The following is a 19,107-nucleotide window of genomic DNA, read 5'->3' on the forward strand; positions in this document are numbered from 1 at the left end:
ATGGCAACACCACAATCCTTTCTCCTCCATTCTCCTCTCAGATCTTGAGCACACATGCAAATGCACCCGGTGTGAGTTTATACCACTGGGTCCGGGACTCGAACCGCGGTCGACTACATGGAAGTCCAATGACATACCCATTATACCAACTGCTGGTCCCTTTCTCATTTAATTTTAAAGGCTGAACCCCTCTAATCCAAAAATCTAAAACCTGAAACCAAAACCCAAACATTTTTGACCACTGACATAACACAAGAGGAAAATTGACCTTGAGACAAAAACCTGACTTCATATAACAGATTCCATTCAAAATGCTGCAATTGAAAAATAAATAGATAAATAAAAGGCATATGAAAACTAAATGAATTTTGTGTTGAGACTTAGGTCCCATCCCCCAGATATCTTATTAAGTATACACAAATATTCCAAAATCTGAAATCTATGCTAAGCACGTGACAGGCAGTAACTCATTTAACTCTCAGTTCATTCAACTCTTATTTATTTATTTTGTTAACTTGCCAAATGGTGTGTGCACTTCTAGAGAGAAACCCCTAGGATCTGTGGCAAGCACACACCTGGCATACCAGGTCTGGACTTAAACCACATCATCAGCCATGTGGGATCCAGTCGCCTTACCCACAGGCCACAGGCCAGCCCCACATTTATTTAATTACTGAGAGAGAAGGGTCTCAGCATCCAGCCAGCTAAGATAATGCATATACCCAGCCTCAGGTCGACCTGGGATCTGAACCTGATGCCCTCCCATATGGCTCCAGCATTGTACTACCGCCAGTGCCAAGCCCTACCTCCTGGGCTTACTGTGTCCATGTTATGCATAAGGAAACAGGTGGTTCAGTAATTTTCTTCTTCTTTTTAAAGAACTATTTTATTTTATTTTATTTTATTTTATTTATCTCTCTGTCCCTTTCTGGGAGAGAGAGAGGGAGAGAGAGAGAGAGAGAGAGAAGAAAGCAAGCTACCAGGTCCAGGACCCAAACCCTGGTTGGCTACGCAGGAGTCCAGCACTCCTAACCACCATGGCACCTGCTGGCCGCAGTTCAGTAATTCTCACAAATACATTAAGTGGGAGGAAAGACAGCTGAGCCCAAGCATTCATGACCCAAAGCCCTTGCTCCCAGCCGCTGTGCCACACCGTTCTTACTACGTGCTGACAGTGACCTTCTGCCTGAGTCATTTTGGGATCTTAAGGTTTCCACACTAATCAGAAGTACCTGTCTATGAGAAATTATTATGTCATGAATTAACTCATTAATATTTGCTCCAGCCTGTTGATTTTTGGGATAGGACACACATGTGCTCACCAGAGAGACAATGAGAGAAGTGAGAAATCAATTCCTCCTCTCGGGATTTTGGGCACACGCACACACATATCTGGTGTGATTGGCAAGCCACTGGGCCTAGAAGTTAAATCACAGCCAGACATGTGAGAGTCCAGTGCCCTAACCACCATGGCACCTACTGGCCCCAGCCAGCTTTACCTGCTAATTCTTTCAAAGTCCTTTCTATCTATACAGTCTCTTCTATAAGAAAAATATAATCCAATGGCTAATGAGGGCAAAGGATAAAAACCAGAAATCTATATTCAAGGAAATAAAATTGACCAATAACATATTAAAAGATAATCTTGGGACCTGCAGATGATGTAATGGTTACATAGCTGGACTCCCATGTAGCTGGTTGTGGTTTGAGTCTGGGACCCGGAGGCTTAAACCTCATGCTGGGCAGGTGTGTGTGCGTGCCCAAGATCCTGAGAGAATTGAGGAGAACGGACTGTGGCGTGCCCATCTCCCCTGGGGGAGGTGATTTCTTGGGCTCACCCATGGCCTGGTGGTTGAGGCAGATGGATCACACATGGCCAATAGCACGGTTCAATTCCTGGACCTGGTAGCTGGACATACACATCACACACATGTGCACGAGTGCCCAGAACCTCAAAAGGAGGGAGAGATGAGGAAGAAAGGATTGTGGCATGACCATTCCCTATGTAGACAGCTTTTTTACTTCCCCCTTCTTCTCTCTCCCCAGGGAGCACACATGCAAACTGGGGGGTAGAGGGGAAAACTAATCTTCATAGACTCAGGAATATTCTCAGAAAATGCCAATTCCAGCAAAACGAGATACTACCGTTCAAGCACTGAGTAAGCAAAAATGTAAGTGACTGTTTTATGTACTAGTTAACACTTAAATGAATTCTCTGTCTTAAATTAATTCAGCTAAAGTCCTCTCAAGGATAAAGAAAATATTTTATTCCTTTGAAATAACCATCAGAAAGGCAATAAAGCCTCTTAAAGAAAATAAAAGAATTCTCATGTAACACATAAAGCAATACATAAATAAATCAAACAAACAAGTGATTTCCTTTTAAATGAAGAAAAGTAAGGAAATATCAAAGTTAAATTTTATGGTCTCTTAAGTATCTGTGGCACAAACAGTGATCTGCTCTCCAGGGTGATTCAGAAAAAGCAAAATACACAAGGGACAGACTCACCCCAAAGTCCTGAAAGCTGCCTGATCCAGGTGGACAGGCCGCCGGTCCCGGTTAAAGCCAAGCTGTGGCTTCCACTGCCGCCCATTGCTAGATTTTTCCCAGTCACTAGGTTTCAGAACTGCTGCTGGCTTCCTGGTCATGTGAAAGTACAATAATCAGTTATCTGGGTAACAGCTTTCATACAAAGACACCCAGGTAGTTTATGTTGTTACCTTGCTCCTGGAAGCATGACAGCTTTAAAAATGTAATCTTCAGCAAACTGTGGGTCTTTAAAATTAATACTAGAAGAGAACAGAAAAGCATTAGTGATTTGATCACACTAGCCTGGCTTCATTATCATGTGACTGAGGTATTTTCATGTCCAAGCAGAATGGCAAACATCTTCCCACCACACTGCCCGGTCCCTAGTGCAGAGCCCTCTTGGAACTCTGCACATGGAGAGCCGGGCTCAGGCTGACCATGGGTGACCACAGAGGGTTAAAAGACACTGCCAAACTCCCGAGAAAAGTTCCCTGTGATGAGGGAGACAGGGCAAAGAGGTTTACAAGAAAAAGCGCAAGCTGTTTTAGAATCCCTTCCATTTTTGTTCAGTCTACGGCAAAGAACCCCTAGCATGTTAGGGAGTCTTAGCTCTTATTGCAAAGAAGAAAAGGTGTATAAACTAAAAATATTTCCAAAGTCAGAAAGTACACACGATTAGCTAAGAAATATCTGGGCAAAAAAACCCGCAAATCGCAACACTCAACTTCCCAGTTAGAGCCCGTTCCCTGCTCTCCTATTGTGTGTGTGTGTGTGTGTGTGTGTTCGTGTGTGTGTGTGTTTCTTCTCCATTTTCTTTGCACACACTCATCAGACAGACAAGGGCAAAATGAGAATGCACTCCCCAGGGGGATGGCCACAGAGCAATCCCTTCTTCTCCATTTTCTTCTTGGGATTTTGGGCATGCATGTACATGCACCCAGCATGTTTCAAGCTGGCAGGTAGAGGATCTGAACTGCAGGGTTAGAGTTCTCCCTGTGGGATCCACTGTCTTAATCAAGATGCCACAAACTGGACCTATACTTGCTAAAATAATGAAATGGTCACAATAGCAAAACTATACAGATGTCTGCTTTTTAAATAAAGCTAAAGAACTCAGACTCTGAGTATAAGCTGAGCCAAACTTTCTTTCCAGTGGTGGGTGGTATATGTGGTATGTATGGGTGTGTGTGGGTGTGTCATCTCTCCCAAACATGGTAAGTACATGAGTCTCCTTCTGACACAGTCATGCCTCTCCTAGGACTCTACCCATCAGCTTTATAAGTAAGTATGCTCATAACACCATTATTCATAACATTGAAGGTCTGTAAAATATAAATATACAAACAACAGTGGATAGATGAAAGAAACAAGAGTTCTTTCTAAAAAGAGAATCCTTAGGTGATGTTTTTCAAATTCTAGTTAAGAGAATTACTGAATGACTTGTCTAGGTCATGTAGACATACATTCATCACAAGGTTACCAGTGATTTTCTCTGTACAATCATTTCCTTTTCTTCCTTGTGCTATATTTTTACTTCCCCCAATCTCGCCAGTAATTCCAGATTATAGCTTCAATTAGTTAGAAAGGTTTTGCTGGCCCAACCGCAGCTGCATGCAGTGGCTGATGCTGCACTAGGCAGGCTATGGCCGCATAAGAGGCCTGGGTTAATTTCTGGCCCACTCTGAAAAGTTGGGCATGGTGGCACACGCCTCTCGTCCCAGCTACTAGAGAGGCCAAGGCGAGGGAGACCACCTCATAGCAAGACCCTGTCTAAATGAGGGGAAGAAAAAGGTTGCATTAAAAACTGGTGGGCATTTTTAGACAGCTAACTTTTTTCTTTAGTCAGTGCCATTTTAACAACTAGAGCATATGTCGTACAGACATTTTCATTGTAGTAGAATTTATATTTTAAGTACACAAAAATAGCCTCACTCACAATAAAATCACCAGGAGCTCCAGAGCACTTGAACCACACTTCATTTACTCCATCAGTGCCTCTTACGAATAACAACTGTCTCCACCTCACATGTTCTCACTGGGCAAGGTGGCATAGGGCACGGCAAAGTAGGACAGGCAGTGGCGAGGTTTAAGAGGGTGACAGAGACAACAGCAGTGAAGTATTTGGGCTCAACAGGGCTTTCCAGATAAAGTAATGACAGAAAACTGGTAATACAGCAAGACTTGCAACAGAAGTCTCTCAGAGCAGGTATTTTATCTCAGCAGGGCTCTCGCGGCAGTTTACAAAATGTGAGAGTACCCACTGTCTCTGTGGCTTCACAGTGGGTGTTGGTACTCACAATGACCAGGCAGGAAGCCTGCCTTCTTTTCTGAAAAGGGGAACGAGAAATGTCCGGTTACAGTTTTATAAGGAAGAAAAGTAGAAAATGCAACAGGCACAGAAAAGACGCTGAGTCAAAATGTGTGTGTAAACACCTCTGCGTGCATGCTGTGTCCGTGTGGGCTGAAGGTATGCATGTACGGAGGAGGTTCTTTCATGTGAAAACTAAGGTAACAACAGGCTGTGATTTAAGATGGAACAGGTCTTGTTACAGGATGCTAAAGAAAGCAAGTGGAACAAAAGCACGAACTGCAGACATGACAGATACTGTAGGTTCTTGAGCCTCATTTCCCACACGGAATCCCCAGCTGAGAGGAGCTGAACTGGAGTGAAAAGTGTACGAACAGAACAGGCAGTAGGAGAGGTCAGTTGGGGCCAGCCCGTGGCCTGGGGGTTAATAGCCTGGAAGTCACATGGCCAATTGAGCCACAGGGCTGGTTTAAGTCCCAGGCTCAGCAGCTTGAGAAATATACAGTGTGCATATGTTCCCGGAGGGAAAAGAGGAGGAAACAAGATTGCAATGTGACCATGGGAGTGGGGGAAGACTATGGGAGTGGGAGGTGCCTTCTCCCTTTCTCCCTCTCCCTCCATCTCTGTTTCTAGCCAGCTGAACTGAGTTATGGTCATGAAGGATTTCTGTTACTACAATGTGAAGCCATTTCAAGTGGTCAATAAGAAAGTAAAAATGATCAAAGATGAATTTCAGGAAGAATAACCCTGCAGCAGGGCGTAAGAAAGTGCAAGGTGACACCTGTGGGAGCCTTCCCCATGTGTCTGAGATGTTCAGGATGCCAGGAAAGCAGATGGAAGGGCAGGGCCAGAGCCAGGATGGACAGCAGGTTCAGGTGTGGCAGATAACTGCTAGGGAGAAGATGCAATCCCAAGATTGCAGGGGTAATCTCTCCTGAAGGACAATGGCTCCAAGAAAGAATTAATAAAATAGCTAAAACTAATGTTTTGAGGAGGAAAAAATCTATCTATTCACACACAGTGGTATGGCAATTTTCTCTAACAAAATTGTTTTCAAAACTCCATTTCTTTATGCTCATGTTTGGAAATTTTCCAAACCAATTGGAAAATCTCTGAATTCTCTATTTCCCCTCAGAATCACAGTTATACACTTAATATTGTACAAACCACTAGGAGACAGAAAAGGAATATCTAAAGTTTAGAAACTCCCAAGGAAGAGACAAATTCAGTATAATCTCAAAGACTAAAGCACAGTTTTTCCTTGGAGCTTTGAGAACAGCTTGAAGGCTAACTCTTTCCTAAAATGAGTTATGTTCCACTGACTAAGACATTTTTAGTATTTCTTCTTCTTTTCCTTTTTATTTTTTTTTTTTTGAGAGATTTTTGCTATAGGGCATATGCGCTCACTGGAGAGACAGAGAAAGGCAGAGACAGAAAGCGAGAAATCACTCCCCAGGAGTTACAGCCACGCCACAATCCCTTCTTCTCTTGGGATTTTGGGTACATATGTACATGCACCCGGCGTGAGTTTTAAGCCTCCTGGTCTGGGACTCAAACCAGTCAGTCATGTGAGAGTGCAGAAATTGCAACTATTACACTATTATCTGACGGCCCCTAGCATTTCATTTTGTTGGCAAAAATGTATACTAATATTTATGATCTTAGAAACGTGCTTTTCAGGGACTAGCAGTTAGCGTAATGGCTATGTCACTGGACTCCCATGTAGCTGACTATGATTCGAGTACCGGACCCAGTGGCTTAAACTCATGCCAGGTGCGTGTGCACACGTGTCCAAGATCCTGAGAGGAGAATGAAGGAGAAGGGAAAGGGACTGTGGTATGCCCACCCCCCCCGGGGGGGGGTGATTTCTCACTTTCTCTCTGTCTGTCCGTCTTCCTGGCGAGCACACGCGACCTATATAGCAAAAACCTCTCAAAATAAAAAAAAGAAAACGAGCTTTTCAGACCCAGCAGATGGTGTAGTGGTTAAGGTGCTATATTCTCACATAGCCAACTGTGGTTCAGGTCCCAGACCTGTTGGCTTAAAAAAAGATCATGACATATATATAAATATATAGTGTCTTAAAACTCATGCCAGGTCCGTGTGCACCCAAAGTTCCAAGAGAAGAAAGGACAGAAGGGACTGTGGCATGGCCATCCATCCTGGGGGATGCTTTCTTGCATTCTGTTCCTCTGATGAGTGAATACACCTTACAGCAAAAAAAAAAAAAGGAAGAAAGAAAAAGAAAAAAAGAATCATGCTATTCTAGGCCAGTCAGTGGCTTGAAACACATGTGTGTGCCATCTGTGTATAAAATCCCAAAGGAGTAAAAAATGGAAGAGAAGGGACTGTGGTGTGAACACCCTCTATGGAAAGGCACTTGCTTACTTTTCCTCTTTCCCCCTCTCGTCTCTCCCTAGTGAACACGCATGTTTTTTGGCAAATTAAAAAAGAAAAAAAAAAAAAGAAAGAAAGATACTTTTCTGGTGTGAAAACATCAGCGACAACTCAAACCAATTTCCTAAAAATGAAACTGATGAACTAGGCAGAAGACAATTAGGCAAAGACCCAAAGGGTACCTCTTTTTAAAAATTGCTAGAGGGTGTGTGTACTCACCAGACAGAGACGAGAATACCCCGGCCCCCACGTGGCTTGCTCATACCATAGTCCCTTCTGCATTTCTCATCCTGTTGAGATTCGGGCACTCACATGCACCGGCATGTTCTTCAAGCTGCGGATTTAAACCGCAGCTGACCCCGTGGGATCTGGCTCCCTTAACCACTAGGCTACAGGGCTGGTTCAAATTATAAATTTTCATACAGATCTAAACTTCTACAATTCCTTCATTTTTTTTAGGTTTATATGATTTAAATTCTTATAAACAGAGCACTGAAAGAAAAAAATAGAGACTGCCTTTGACATTGAAATTTCTGTCATCAGAAACAAAACAGATTACCTATGGAGAGTTTACAAAAGCGCCCCCAGAAGTATAGGAAGGACAGTGTAAACAGGATAGCCTTATGGACTCAGCAGGCTGCCCAACTGAGGTAAAAGTACTGTGCTTTCACCTAACTCTGTAGAGGAGAATTATTTCTATCCAATTTTCCCCAAATGTAGGCAAAATAGTGTTGATTCACCCAGCATTAGTGTCTATTCACCAGACCCATTCTCCCCAGTGAGTGTATAGTAGTTCCACTTTTTGATGGGGAACATCCCTCTTACTTTACGCACCTGACTCTTCATAAACACACTAAGGCCAACAGAAATACAATTTTAAAACCTAAGCAGGGTTGAAGAGAAGGAAACTGAACAGTGCTTTTATTTCTATCACAAGTAGCACTTTTAACATTTGGTAAGAAGAAAGTATTAAAACAAAGGCTCAGTAGAAAAGGAATGGAATGTACATCCTTTTCTGATTCAATTTGCTTTAAGGATTACCCTTAGAAATGCTATTTTAAGTCCTATTGTTTGAGAGTGCTGGCACACTTCACAAGAAAGAAGAAAACTCCAAATATCATTTCATCTTCTCTCTAACTTTCCCTAAGACATTCCATAATTAACACGACATCAGCATACCAATGCAAATTGCTCTTGCAGGGAAAGTCATGATTCATATACTTGACATTTTACAACACTTAAGCGAGTTTACAGGACTGTGCCACTCTGTCAGAAGAGGTAAACCTGCAGTGTCCTATAAGGTACTATATGCAGTCAAAGCTACATCCTCCCAAGTGTTTTCCAAGTCCAGTGCTGATCCCACGTACACAGTTGGAGAAACTCCTCTGACGAAGATCTGTGCTCTCAGAAGACTCTGGCAAACACTGGTTCCGATACTATGAACAAGGGAACTTTTATGTGGGCTCAGAATCATGCTAGGCACCGTGCTAAGGTTCCAGTGAAGGCCGTAGACCTCCCTGTGCGCACTGGGCACACACGTGCCCATGACCTGGGGCTAACTGAAGCTGGGGGTGGACTGCAGCGTCACGACAATGTTGGAAGTGCTTTCTCACTTGTCACAGAAGAAATAAACTTGGGGGAAAAAGACTGTGGGACCAGCAGTTAGCGTAATGGCTATGTTGCTGAACTCCCATGTAGTCAATCGCAGTTCCAGTCCCAGATCCGGTGGCTTAAAGTCACACCAGACGTGTGTGCGTGTGTGTCCAAGATCCTGAGAGGAGAATGGAGGAGAAGGGATTGCGGCGTGGCCATACCCCCTGGGGGTGATTTCTCGCTTTCTGTCTCTGTCTTTCTGGCGAGCGCACGTGCCCTATAGCAAAAAAAACCTTTCCAAAAAAAAAGAAAGAAAGAAAAGAAAGACTATAAGAGAAAAGAAAAACCTAACAATACTACTGCTGAAGAAAACATAAATGAAAACTATGCTGTTTTAGAAAAAAGGCAAACCAGTTAAGGGCTGTCAGAGAAAAGAAGAAAAGAGCATTTCAAGCAATGTGAAAAACTACATGCAGAGGTCAAAGGGCCACTGAAAACCAGCCCGGGGAGCAAGGAGGTGCTCTCAAGGAGCGGGGAATTCAGGCAGAGAGCTAGGGCTCTGCCAAATTATGGCAGGGTTGAAAAAGTGAGAGAGAGAGAGCGAGCAAGAGAATATACACCTACCCCTAGATGCGTAAACTGTGCTGCTGTGTCAGGAAGACCTTTTTGCTGTAGTTTAAAATCATATGCAGGCCCAGGTCACGTGGGAGGCCTGAGTTCAATTCCCTATCCCCTCTAAAAGCTGGACATGGCGGCGCATATCTGAAATCCCAGCTGATGTGGGAGGAGTCTCCTGAGGCAGAGACTCACAAGTTCACAGCCTAGGCAAGCAACAGAACATGAGCCTTCCTAGAAGAGCCGGGCGCAGTGGTGCTTCTGTGGTCCCAGCACTTGAGAGTCTGAAGCAGGACACGAGGTCACAAGATAGGGAGGTCCGAGATAAACAGCACCACCCCCCACCCCATGCACGAGATTTTATATATTTAAAGTTAACAAAGAATTATTCCAAAAATACTATGGCTAAGTTTTAATAATGGGAGAAGGCCAGGGTGAGGAAAATTAGGGGGTATAGCTCAGTTCTCTTCAAAATTAAACTACTAATATGTTGAATGATTTATGGCATCAGAATTAGGGGAAAAAATTACCTACTAGGTAATAGCTGATATGTTTTCTAAGGGCTCTTCTAGGAACTTAAGACACTTCACTAACCTGTGTAATCTACTGTCTCAACGTTATAGACAAGATAGAATATGACAGGAGTAACTGACCAAAACTCAACATGAGGGAATGTCTCAGATTTAGAACAGGGTATTGATGCATTCAATCACAGAAAGGGGGAAAATGCCAGCAGTCAAATGAGAAATAACTGGCAAATGACACTGGGTGCTGCATTTTCAACTTTTCATTTATAGAGGAAATACAACAGTGGGACCCATAAGAAGTCCTGAAACAAACACAAAAAAACACTGCAGTAAACTAGATCTCTACCCCTCCGAGATAACACTGAAAATCACTTCATAGTAATATAAAAGTTAACTCTGGGCCCTCATGAATAATTAGGAAATTAACTCGGATTAATTTTATAATGAAGTTATTTTTAACATCTAACTGACTACACACCTAGATCTGGGATTAATTTTTAAAATAACATAATTTTATGAACACTATGGATACCAAATACCAAAGGCCCCTTCAGCTACAGAACTAACCAACCAAACATCCAGCAAAAATAACAGGATCTGTTCATCAAGTCTGAAAACACTCCTTTGGGCGAGCCTCTCTATTCTACTTAGAAAGTTGAGTAAAATTAACTATTTCTAGAGGGCTAGGCATGAGGATACTTAAAAATATGCATAAATAATGAGGAGTACAAGCAAACATGTGACTGTCCAAAAAGAACTGGTGGAGCTACCCAGCCTGAAGCATCAATGCAAGCCAGAGACCTCAGGGTTAATGCACAGTGTCCACACTGAATCTTTCAGGGCTAGACTGTTTGCAATGGGCTTAGAAGCAAGGCTTTCAATTCTGTGCTCCACTCCTAACAAAAGAGGACGAAGACAAAGAGCCAGGACAAATTATATGTACAAATAAACAAAAACTTAGGTACAAAGATAAATGAAAGCAACTAATCCAGGAAGACTTTCCAAACTCTCAATAGTTTCCTTTAAATAAAAGCCTTTCCAGAATGGCAATGAGCTACTACCTAAATCTATTAAAGGTAGGAAATAAGCATGCTTATGTTTTACAATGAGAAATCTAAGTAAAATAAAAAAATAACTCCCACGAGGGAGAGAACCCATAAAATGAGTGGGAAAAGATGGTTCAGAATTAGCAGGCTTTTGCCGAATTCTTGAACACATGAGATGTGTTTGCTTTAGTCTTGCCTAAAGACCGGAGAAAATGATAATACGTACTCTACCGTCACGATTAGTAGTTATAGCACATAAATGAGTAGTAAATTTGTTGCTTTTTATACTAAACGGTCATATTACATTCCACATTACTTTTACTCAACAGAAAACACTTTAAACTTAATTAATTGATCAAAATTTTCACAAATGTATCCGACCTCATCTTAACTGAAATTACATACTATTTTTGTCTTTTAAACTCTGCAGCACCACAAACGCAAACATAATTAAAATAATCTGTTATAATACAGAGAAGCTGTGTGAGTCTCGGGGTGCACAGTTCTGCTTGAGCCTGTGTAGCAAACTACCAGAAACTCCAACTCTCTACCTCCCACTTTCCTAATCCAGGAAGAATTAGAGGTTGTCAGGGGAAACCAGAAAACAGACAAGCAAGCTTGTTAAATCAGTAACCTTAACAATATACGTAATTTAAAGTCAAGAGGCTCTGCTCTGAGGTCTGCAACCCAGGCACTCTCCTATCCCAAAGCACTGGTAGGTTAACAGCTGCCATTTCCTTCTCATTCACAAGTATTTTAAAATTTATTTGCGAGTTCAGAGCTGTGCTCTGGGCGAACGCCATAAATTCTGGAAAACTTACCTGATTGCAGTATTCTGTGTCAGGTCCCGTAACAGGGGAACAGGAGAACACACTACACTAAAATGAAACAAATGAAGAACCACCTATTTGTAAATCATAATCTTTTTTTTAAAAAAAGAATTATTTGTTTAATATTGTCTATCCTGATTATTATTTTTTAACTTGCTACAGGGCACACACACTCACCAGAGACAGAGAGAAAGGGAGAGAGAAAGAAAGTGAGAAAGCAAGCCGCCAGGTCCAGGACTCGAACCGTGGTCAACCAAGTGGGAATACAATGCCCCAACCACCATGCCACCTGCTGGCCCAAATTGTAATCTTTACGTAAGTGGAAATATTGCTTTGCTTGTTAGGCTTTATAAGAAAAAAACATCAATATGAAACTAACAAAAACAATAGCATCATTTATGGTATTTTTTTAAAAATCTAAAAGACTTGTCTTCCTGTTTATCATCTTATAAACAGAAAACAATTGTGGGCAAAGGGCTTATATCAGAATTTGCAAAGAACACCTATAAACCAAAATGGAAGGGGGTTGTGGGAAGGTCCACACAGACTACCTAATAAAAAACAGAACAAGTTGTCTATCTCATTGCTGAGGAAAACCAAACCGCTGACCATTAACCATAAGGCATTCAGCCTCATTAGTTATCAGGGAAATGCAACCAGGAACCACAACAAGATGCCAGTAAGCATCCAGCAGAGTGACAAAAACAGAAGTCTTGTCGATTCCAAGGGTTTGCCAGACAGAGAGCAATGAGCTCTCTCATAAACTGACACTGGGTACAAGATACAGTAGCCACTTTGAAAAATCACAGGATATTACGAGAAAAGATGAAGAGACACACATACTCTTAAGACCAGCAATTCCATTCCTAGATACACATCTTAAAGCAGCATTTCTCAAACTGGCCTCATCATCCTTTCTGGACTCTTAAAAATTACTAAGAACCTTAAAGAGTCCTGGTTTATGTTGGTTACATCTACTAATATTCACCTCTTAAAAAAGTCAAAATTATGAAATTTTAAAAATACTAAACTGAAGATGATAATAAATCTATTACTTGTTAATATAAATAACATTCTTATAAAAACAACTGTTTTCCAAAGTAAAACAAAAATAAATGAGATGAATGTTACTGTTTTGTATTTTTAAAAATTTCATTAATATCTGGCTTTATTTCCACCTAATTCTTCTCTTCTGCTCTGATTCACTCTCTTGAGAAACTACACTATATTCAGCCTCTGGAAAACTCCACCGTGGGCAAGAGAGGAAGAGTGAGGCAAGCAAGTAACACTATCACATCTTAGTATTGTCATGAAAACTGGTTTGGCCTGTGGATGTCATGGGCTCTCTGAGTTCCCTGTACAAGGTGACACAGCTACTATGTTAAGAGCTGGGATCTGAATCCAAGGCCCTTTAATTTTTTTTTTTTTTAAGCCCAGTAGAGTTTTGTTTTGTTTTAAATTTCTCACTATTGCTAGAAAATAAAACATTTCGACAATAAGGAAAAAATACTAACTAACTTTCATTCCAGTCACTTCAATTATACACAAATGAATGCTTACTGATCTGGAAGAACAGCTTCTTCATCCAAAGAAAACTTCCCTTGAATCCCATGGCACAGTTCAGGTGGCACATCCACAGGCTGTGAAAACACATTCCTGATTATACACCCAGAATGGAAAGAGATGCAGAGGGCACCTGTACACCCACTCTCACAGCAGCAGTACTCCTAAGAGCCAAGAGGTGGGAACAACTCCAGTGTCCATCAACAGATAAATGTGTAAACAAGCATGATATATACATACAAACGGAAAATTACTCAGCCTTGAAAAGGAATCGAGTTCTGGTACATGTTACAACACAGGATGAACCTTGAAAACACAGTAAGTACATCAGACACAAGGGACAATACTGTGATCTCACTTATACGAGGTAGCGAGGATAGGCAAATCCACAAAGACAGAAGGCAGAAGGGTTTCCACAGAGGGGGAAGGCAGAACAGGGTGATATTCTACAGGTACAAATTTCTCTCTGGGAAGAGAGAAAAAAGTTCTGGAGATGGACAGTGGTTGATGGTTGCACAGTATAATAAATGTACCTAATACCACAGAATCTTATAAAGCACAGTTTCAATTTCAAATCTCATGTTATGCATATTTTACCAAAACACTTGAGAAAATACATTGCTAAGTAAGTAGCCAATCTGCACCCCGTACCTCTGTGGACCCTGTCTGGTATAGCTCTGAAATGAAGTCATGGAGTGGGTGATGTTTCCCCACAAACAACACGTCGCCTCCAAGGCTGTTTCTCCGGGCTGAAAGAAAAGTAAGGAAAAATAAGTCTCACACATCAAATAATTGAATCTGCTAAACCAATTTTTATGTGACTAAAACAAGGGATAAGATCTAAGTTTTAAAAACTTGGGAACTAGCAATTAGCGTAATGGCGATGTCGCTGGACTCCCAGGTAGTCGACCGCGGTTCAAGTTCCGGACCCGGTGGCTTAAACTCATGCCGGGTGTGTGTGTGTACGTGCCCAAGATCCCGAGAGGAGAATGGAGGAGAAGGGATTGCGGCGTGACCATCCCCTCTGGGGGGTGATTTCTCGCTTTCTGTCTCTATGTCTCTCTCTGTCTGTCTGGCAAGCGCACGCGCCCTATAGCGAAAATCTCTCCAAAAAAACCCCACAAAACTTATGTATAAAGTTTACAAAAAGCATAACTTCATAGTGATAGACCTAAAAGAGAGATATGTCTCTAAGGAAGAAAAAATATCCATAATAAGGTTTCAAAGATCACTAAGAATTGTGCGCTACAAAGATGTGCAATGACTGAAGGTAAGTAAAACATTGTAAAAAGAAAAAATTAAATTGTTAAGTCAAATTGGAAAAAAAAAATCAGTAGCTATCAGAAAAAAAATCAGAATGATATCTGAATTATGTTGCAAGATAAAGGGTAAAGCTTTCTTATTTATAAAGAACTACATTTCTTAGTGTACGAAATGCATAACATTCCCTGAGGAAGCTCACATTCTATCATCTGATGACAAGGAGTATTCTAAAGACAGTTGATAGAGAAATTGTCTCTATAGGTTAAATACACTGGATATTAAATAAAATTACCCATTGTAAATACTTTCAACTGGCAATACTGATTACAGAACGCCACTTTCTATGCAAAATAACACTTTAAGTTAGTATTCTAAGAGCAAATGTTTTTGTCTCACCCTCATCTTTCAAGCAAAGTCATAATTTGAAGAATGAGGGAGTGTAGAGGAGCAATGGAGGAGTTGAATAACGTCTTTCTTCCAGCAGGCCAACATAGCATGTGAGTGTGTATCATATAAGAGTCAAAATGTCAGGCTAGCCCTATAGCCTGGTGGTTAAGGTAGTCATATCCCACTTGGCTGGCCATGGTTCAAATCCTGGCCCCAATGGCTTAAAAAACACACAAGGCATGAGTGCATGTGCACCCAAGATCCCAGTGGGACAGAGAAACAGAGGAGAGAGGACTGCAGTAGGACAGTGCTCTATTCTCCCTGCTCCGCAGCACAAATACCCTCTGGCAATATGGTTAAAGTGCTGGACTCCCACATAGCCCTCCATGTGCCAGCCCTGTTAATTCTTGGCCACTTGATTTCTCACTTTCCCTTTTTTCCTCTTTCTCCAACCAAATTAAACAAACAAACAAACAAACAAAAACAAATAACAACAAATGAAATAATTCTATTAAAAAAACTCAGAAGAATCAAAAAGTCAAAGGTATTCTTGAAGTGTTGCTTTTCAATAAATTTGTTAGACTTGTTAAAAATTTAGTAAGCACTAATCAATTTATAGATAATAAATTAAGGAGTTAACATTTGTTACAAGGAAGTAAAATGAGAAACTGGACAAATGATTTAAAAAGTCTAACTGTAGACAGAAATGTCAAGTCTGCTACACAGACTCAAAGCCAACCAGGCGGAATGGGACCTTACTCTCTTCGGGAGTGAGGTCTGGGTACACCTCCTCCAGCGCAGCCCGCAGCCTTCGCTCGTCCACAAACGGCAGCAGAGCCACCCCTGGGGAGAAAGACACACCAACAGCCCCATGTTAGAACCAGCTAAACTCCAACTTAGGAATGTTTATGCCACATAAATATTCCCAACAGGACCTCCCTGCTAAAATAAACACATTCAGAATGAACAACTACCATATCGCCAAAATGCCACGCCAGTGTTTTCCACATGATAGTAGAAGAAAACCTTCCATATATGCTCTGTACCTGTGGCGACCAAGATTTTTTAATGAAATGAACAAGTCCTTAGGGCTTGGTACTTGCTTTCTTTTAAAACTAATACCACTTGTGTTATTCTAAAACTGTACAGTATTGTTCATATTTTAAACCCTACTAATTTACATACAAAAAAATCTTGCTTAAATAATTTGAGTGTGAGATACAGAACAGAGACTGTTCATTTTAGGGCTGAAAATGTTCCTCTGGAGTATGTTGGAATTAACGGTATTGCTTTATTTGGACCCATGTGCATAATTTTAATGAAGTATGTCCCTAACATCTATTACTAAAAATATACACAAAGGGGGATCAGCAAATGACATGATGGTTGTGTTGCTGGACTCCCACATAGTCAACTACGGTTCAAGTTCCAGACCCAGCAGCATAAAAAAAAGCCTCATGCCTGGCATATGTGCGTGTGTCCAAAATCCTAAGGACACTGGAGAAGGGAATGAGGAATGGCCCTCCTGATCCTGGGTGATTTCTCACTTTGTCTCTCCAGTGAACACACATGCCCTGTGGCAAAAATCTTTCTTAAAACACACACACACACACACACACACACACACACACACACAAAGGTATTGAATGTTTATATGTTCTACTATATACAGCATAAAAAGAATTTTGGCTAAAAATAAATTGTAGGATAAATAGTAAAGATAAATATTAAGTAAAGATAAATAAATCTGCAACTACTGCTGTATTTGTGATTATTCCCTTTAAAATTGTGAGAAATTAAAAAGTTTAGAAGTTGCCAAAAGTTAGGAAACATGCTAAATTTTTATTTTTTTTGGAGAGGTTTTTGCTATAGGGCATGTGCGCTCACCAGAAAGACAGAGACAGAGAGACAGAAAGCGAGAAATCACCCCCAAGAAGGGATGGCCATGCTGCAATCTCTTCTCTATTCTCCTCTTGAGGATCTTGGGCATACACGCACACGCACCCAGCGTGAATTTAAGCCACCGGGTTCGGAACTTGAACCACTGTCGACTATATGGGAATCCAGCGACATAGCCATTACACCAACTGCTGGTCCCAACATGCTAAATTTTACTGCCTCGTAGATTTTTTTTTCAAGTTAAAGAGAAAACATTAATAAGATCTAGTATGAATTTTGAAGGGCCTAAGAAAGAGATTTAAAAGATATTAATGCCTAACATCAAAGTTGGGTTATCTCAATTACTGATAAATATATATATGGAAAAAAACTTAGAATGTTATTCAAGTTTTATTTAATTATATACTTAAGAGAAATACATCAATAAGAAACTATAGCCTTATCTAACTTTTGTTTTCTACTTACTAGATTTAGGATCTAGAAAAACAATCAATTTCTAAAAGACTGTTGACAATATCAACCCCAGAAGACAAATCCAATCAGCAAGCAATTTGCAGAGCTAGTGACAACAATAAAGTTACTAAGCAACAAATCAGCCCTATAGGCCAGGGTAGAAAGGAATGCTGACATCCAGATAAAATGACAGGGCTTGAGCGTGAGCTGATACTAAAAATGAGAACAGTAGCTTCTGCTTCCGAACACTTAGTGTGGCCCATGGATTACCTTATTTAATTCTCTGAACCACCAGAGGCAGCCCAATCGTGGGCTCGTGTTTCAAATGTGAGCTCTAGGGTCAGGCTCTCTGGGTTCAGATCTTGGCTCTGCACTATGTGACTTTGGTCAAATTATTTAAATTCACACGCAACAGGATGAAGCTGGGCCTTTACCTCGTATGACATACAAAAATTAACTGAAAATGGATCAGAGACGTGTATGGAGAGCTAAACTATAAAATTTCAGGAAGAAAACAGAAGGAAAGATTATAAGAACGAATTTGGCAATTATTTCTTGGATACGACCCCAAAGGGCAACATTAACACAAAGATAAATCAGACTTCATAAAAATTAAAAATTGTTTAGGATATTATCACAGAGTGAAAAGAACACCCACACTAGAAGATTAATGTCTAGAATACAAGGAGAACTCTTAAAGACCAACACCAAAAATCAAGTAACTCAATTCAAAAATAGGCAAAGAAGATATAGAAGTGGTCAATGAGCACATGAAGTATGCTCAACACCACTAATCATTAGGGGAAACAAAACAATGACATACCATTTCACATCCAAGGTTATTATTTAACAAACAAACAAACAAACAAACAATGGTGATGAGGATGTGGAGAAATTAGAACTCTGTGCATTACTTTTTCCTTGGAGTTACATTATACGTAGAAAATACCTCTTATCAGTGATAGAAATTATATACACTACAATGATACAGTCATCAAGTCCTCTGCATGTTTATAGGTTTAATTTGGGGGGATGGTGGTGCTAGTTGTGTGTGTGTGTGTGTGTGTGTGTGCGGTTAAGTGTGTGTGAATAAGATATGTCATACATGGGGACCAGTAGATGGCATAATGGTTATGTCGCTGGACTCTCATGTAGTCAACCGCAGTTTGAGTCCTAGACCCAGTGGCTTAAACTCACACCAGGCATGTGTGCATTCATGCCCAAGATCCCAGGAGGAGAATGTAGGAGAAGAGACTGTGATGTGGTCATCCCCCCTGGGGGGAGATTTCCTGCTTTCTGTCTCTCTCTGTCTTTCTGGCGAGCGCACACTATAGCAAAAACCTCTCCGTAAGAAAAAAAACACACATAAAGAAATATATGTGTTGATTTATTTATTTCTTCCATCAGAAGAAGAAGACACACACACACATATATACACAGATGGGCACCTCCAACAGAGTCTTCACACTGTTACTGACCCTCAGTTTCGGCAGGCCAGGATCACAGACATGCACGTGAGCACCCAGTGGGTTTGAGGAGACTCTAGGACATGAACTGGAGACCTTCTGCCATGACCTTAGCATCACTGAGTGCTGCATTACTGCTGCTCCATCGTGGCTGGCCCAAGAACACATCTGTTTACTAATGTACTTACCACTCTTTATCATCTCCCTCTTTCCCATGCCTCCTCTCTACT

General features: G+C 41.1%; 1 protein-coding gene across 1 annotated transcript in view; it reads right to left on the minus strand.

Annotated features, from left to right (window-relative positions):
• XRN2 (5'-3' exoribonuclease 2) overlaps positions 1–19,107 on the minus strand; it is a gene marked incomplete in the record, with an annotated part of 97,900 nt that overhangs the window by 21,551 nt on the left and 57,242 nt on the right. The window contains 6 exon segments of the mRNA XM_014582177.2: positions 2,510–2,641; positions 2,722–2,790; positions 11,838–11,894; positions 13,407–13,486; positions 14,061–14,158; positions 15,819–15,902. Of these exon segments, the coding sequence (XP_014437663.1) occupies positions 2,510–2,641; positions 2,722–2,790; positions 11,838–11,894; positions 13,407–13,486; positions 14,061–14,158; positions 15,819–15,902 (520 nt within the window).

The sequence above is a fragment of the Tupaia chinensis genome, unplaced genomic scaffold, assembly GCF_000334495.1.
Source record: "Tupaia chinensis unplaced genomic scaffold, TupChi_1.0 Scaffold142716_1, whole genome shotgun sequence".
NCBI lineage: Eukaryota > Metazoa > Chordata > Mammalia > Scandentia > Tupaiidae > Tupaia > Tupaia belangeri.